Genomic DNA, 4,338 nt, shown 5'->3' on the forward strand with positions numbered 1-4,338 from the left:
TTGTGACTTTGTTTTGCATAAGATGGAGAATCAAATTGGGTGTCTATGTGTAACTAAGGTTTTTGCCCAGAAGGACATCCTCTGTGGGTTGAATCTGTTGTCTGTGACAGTAGTTTGCATGCTAATCTGACAGAGGTATTCCTTTCACCCTTTTTCTTTAATTAAAAGTTCTCTGTTAAGAACCTGATTGATTTTTCCTTGTTTTAAGATCCAAGGGTTTTTTGGATCTGGGCTCACCAGGAATTGGTGGGAGTTGAATCGGTCTCAATCCTGCCAGGAAAAGGGGGATAAAGACTGGGGAAATAATTTGGGGGAAGGCAGAGTTCCAAGTCGCTCTCCCCTAAGATTTGGAAGACGCTTGGTGGTGGCAGCTTGCTGGTAAATAAGCTTAGGGGTTATCTCATGCAGGTCCCCACATCTGTACTCTAAAGTTCAGAGTGGGGGTAACACCTTGACAATGGCCATTCTGATCTCCTCATGTAGACCAAGATTTATCTGCCTCCTGCTGTAACACACTATACCTCACTCCCCTCCCAGAGCTCAGATAGATCCCAGGAGTCCTGACGGGGTCTCTCTCTCCACGGAGTTGGTAACAAATTACGAATCAACATTAACCAGTGCCCCTTACGTGACTTGCCATAAGATGTGACAACACATTGGTTTTAGAGATGACTGGGTCATAGCTGTCAAGGGGAGGGGAAGACAGGAACAAGTGACAGGGGCAGGAGACTTTACAAAGGACATGGGGCAAGATTGAAATTTCAGGGATCCATCTACCAGCAATTAGAAAGGTGGCCACCCAGTGTAGTGTACACAGACTGACTCCCCAGTTCATCACATTGACACAGCACACCAAGGACAGGACAGGGTTTAATGTCTCTCTGTCTGTCCAGGAAGTGATTCAAGGAAGAGAACCCAGCACCATGCTCCAGCCAGCTCTGTATAGAGCTCAATCTGAGAGCCAGAGCTCAAGGAGGAAACATTTAGGTCTCTTTATGAGTAAAGAGCTGGACCAGTATGCCCCGGATCTGTTTGGTCCTCACCCCATAAATGATCTGGTGCAGAACAGGGGGAACGAGGTGGTACACACCGGTAATGAGAATGAGGACATACAGTGGCACATTGTGACCAAACCGCAGCATGAGAGAGGAGAATAAATCTGGGATGTACAAAGCTGAGATGGCACAAAGATGAGAGATGCAGGTCCCAAAAGTTTTGAGCCGGGCATCTTTTGTGGGAAGGCGGAAGATGGCCCGGAGGATCTGAGTATAGGACACGGCGATAAAAAACACATCCATTCCGATCACAGAGAGAAGATCAAACAGGCCATAGTAACTATTGATGCGGACGTCAGCGCAGGCCAGCTTCACCACAGCTATATGCTGACAATAGAAGTGGGAGATGATGTTGGTTCTGCAATATGGCCACCGCCTCACTAATAAGGGATAGGGCAATGCGAGTATGCCACTACGCACCACCACGGCCAGGCCTATCTTGGCCACAACAGAGTTGGTCAGGATGGCGGAATGTCTCAGGGGATGGCAGATGGCTACATAGCGATCCAGAGCCATGGCCACGAGGATTCCAGACTCCATCCCTGAGAGGGAGTGAACGAAATACATCTGGGTGAGGCAGGCACTGAAATTGATCTCCCTGCAATTGAACCAGAAGATGCTCAGCATTTTGGGTACGGTGGATGTGGACATGACCAGGTCGGTGACAGCCAGCATGCAGAGGAAATAGTACATGGGCCCATGCAGGCTCGGCTCCATCTTCACAATGAACAGGATGGTGAAGTTTCCCAACACGGCTATGGCGTACATAGCACAGAAGGGAATGGAGATCCAGATATGGGCTGCCTCCAGGCCAGGAATGCCCAGCAGGATGAAGGTGGAGGGGTTGGTGAAGTCGGTTGTGTTAGAATCTGACATGGTGTAGGGGAGAAAGTGTCCAACTCTGAGGCATAAGGGTGTCTCCTGTATGTTCTGTGTATTCCCCTGACTTTCTCTGTGTTCCCCGGATCTCGGGTGATGGTCGCAGTAGAAATGCCCTACATGGAGAGACAACATTAATATGAGATACTGCATGCAGTAGTGGAGGCTGTTCTCATGGGAGAAACAGATTGAGCACTATTCACACACTGAAAAATTACATTTTCATTATTCAGAGAGAATAACTATGACCCTACTAAATACAATTCCATATTTGTATTGTGCTCCCTGCATTAATAATTCCTACACTTTGTGGTGGGAGAACATTATGAGGCACCAGCAGAAAACACAAGTGTGGATGCTGGTTATCTATCATTGTTCTTTAATGCAACGAGAGCCAGGATAGGGAGTCCATACTGACAGAAGTTCCCCATTCATCCAGTTGCTCGAAATCAGAGAGGGGAAAAAAAACCACAAATATTGTGAAGACATGTACTGAGAAAAACATGCCAATGAGAACATACCTCAGGGAAAATACCTGGACGCTATTGATAGCAGCTCAGGAGAAACATCTGCTCATTCACAGTAGTGGAAAAACAAAAGACTGTTCAGATCCCCAGGATATGGGATGGAGCATTTTTTGGACACCCAGTCTCTATTAAGGATATAAAAGTCTGGGACTCTTTAGTTTATACAAGGGACCAAGAAGAGAACATATGATATAGGAGAGGAAAATAAAAAAGGAAACTGATTTACATTCAAATGGACAGTTCCCAGCCAGTACTATCAATAGATACTTAGTGCTCCAAGAGGACTAATTCCCTAAAGATGAGGAAAATTGTCAGCAAAACTGATTGGCAGGAAAAATATAGACAGAAAAGTATGAATGAATATTGGTAATTCTTTGATAACATTTTATTAGATATCAGAAAACTCACAATTCCAGAGTCAACAAAGTGAACAACTTTGGGTAAAAACTCAGTTTTGTGGTAAAGTGAAGGCAACAATTAGAGGGAGGGAAGCAATATGTAAGAAAGAGGAAAAAGGGAAAATGGCTGGCCAGCAATAGAAATCAGAAGTTAAGAAAATTTATAAGGAACATTAAGACATAAGGGAAAACTCCATGTTTGCTGGGCTATGGATCACAAAAAGGAGTTTGTTACGTATAATGAGAACAAGATAAATCCTTGAAAGGATTTATGTCAATTCCTGTGTTAAATGTTAAATATTAAAATATAAAAGGATTTTTTAAAAAAAATAAAAAAATTGACAAGGTTAAGAAAAAATGGAAAAGCAGGTATGGGATTAGTTAAAAAAAGTCTAGAAATGTAAGTACTGCCAATCACCAACAGGGTTTATGCAAATCAGATCTTGTTAAATAAACCTGATCTTTTATGAGAGTACACATTGGTTGATCAAGGGAATACATTTGGTGGATTAAGGGAACGACCCTGATGCAACGAACCTTGATTTCTCAGAGGCCTTCGATTTAGTAGTGGAAAATATTGAGTTGGTGAGTTGGAGCAGTGAAAGGATTTTACCTCTGCACATGGATTGGTGAAACAAACAGCATCCAGTTCTGGGGTCCACATTTGAAAAAAAGATGTTAAAAACTTGGAGATGGTGCAGAAAAGAGCCACAAAAATGACTGGAGGATAGAGAAAATGATGGATTGTTAGATTTGAAGATATAGATCTCTTAACTTATAAAAAAGATGATCAAGCAAAGACTTTCATGGGGAGAAAATCATGGGTAATAACATGCTCTGTAATCTACTAGAGAAAGGCTGAGCGAGACCAAACGGATGGAAGCAGAAGCCAGGTAAATTCCAGCTTGAAATTAGGGCCAAATATTTAGCAGTGATGGTGATTAACCATTGGGACACACTGAGAAGGGAAGTGTTGGATTCTCCAATTCCCCATGTTAGCAGATCCAGACTGGATGTTGTTTTTTGGAAGATCTCCTTGAAAGGTTGTTTACACTTAAAATGCTACAGCCGTGCTGCCATAATGCTTCAATATAGACACTACTTAGACAGATGGAAGGGTTCTCCCCTCAGCACAGGTAATCCCAGAGAAGTGGTAGCTAGGTCGATGGAAGAATTCATCTCATGCTGTCTACACCAGCGCACAGATTATCCAACACGTTCTTGGAATGTATTGTAGAGAATTTTTTGTTCCAGAAGCTGGAGAAACCTACTTGGAGAGATGCTGTTCTAGACTTGATTTTGACAAAGAAGGAGGAACTGGTTGAGAATTTGAAAGTGGAAGACAGTTTAGAGGAAAGTGACCATGAAATGACAGAGTTTACGATTCTATGGAATGGTAGGAGGGAGAATAACAAAATAAAGACAATGGATTTCAAGAAGGCGACTTTAGCAAACTCTGACAGTTGCTAGGTAAGATCT

At 43.1% G+C, this 4,338-nt stretch overlaps 1 protein-coding gene across 1 annotated transcript; it reads right to left on the bottom strand.

The window, feature by feature from the left end:
- Positions 1-983: 983 nt before the first annotated feature.
- Positions 984-1,874, bottom strand: LOC120394206 (olfactory receptor 52E2-like; the record flags this gene model as incomplete). Its single annotated transcript, XM_039518437.1, has 1 exon — positions 984-1,874. A coding segment is annotated over one exon (891 nt), but the record flags the coding sequence as incomplete, so codon positions are not given.
- Between the last annotated feature and the right edge of the window lie 2,464 nt (positions 1,875-4,338).

This window comes from Mauremys reevesii, unplaced genomic scaffold (assembly GCF_016161935.1).
Source record: "Mauremys reevesii isolate NIE-2019 unplaced genomic scaffold, ASM1616193v1 Contig42, whole genome shotgun sequence".
In the NCBI taxonomy this organism is placed as follows: domain Eukaryota; kingdom Metazoa; phylum Chordata; order Testudines; family Geoemydidae; genus Mauremys; species Mauremys reevesii.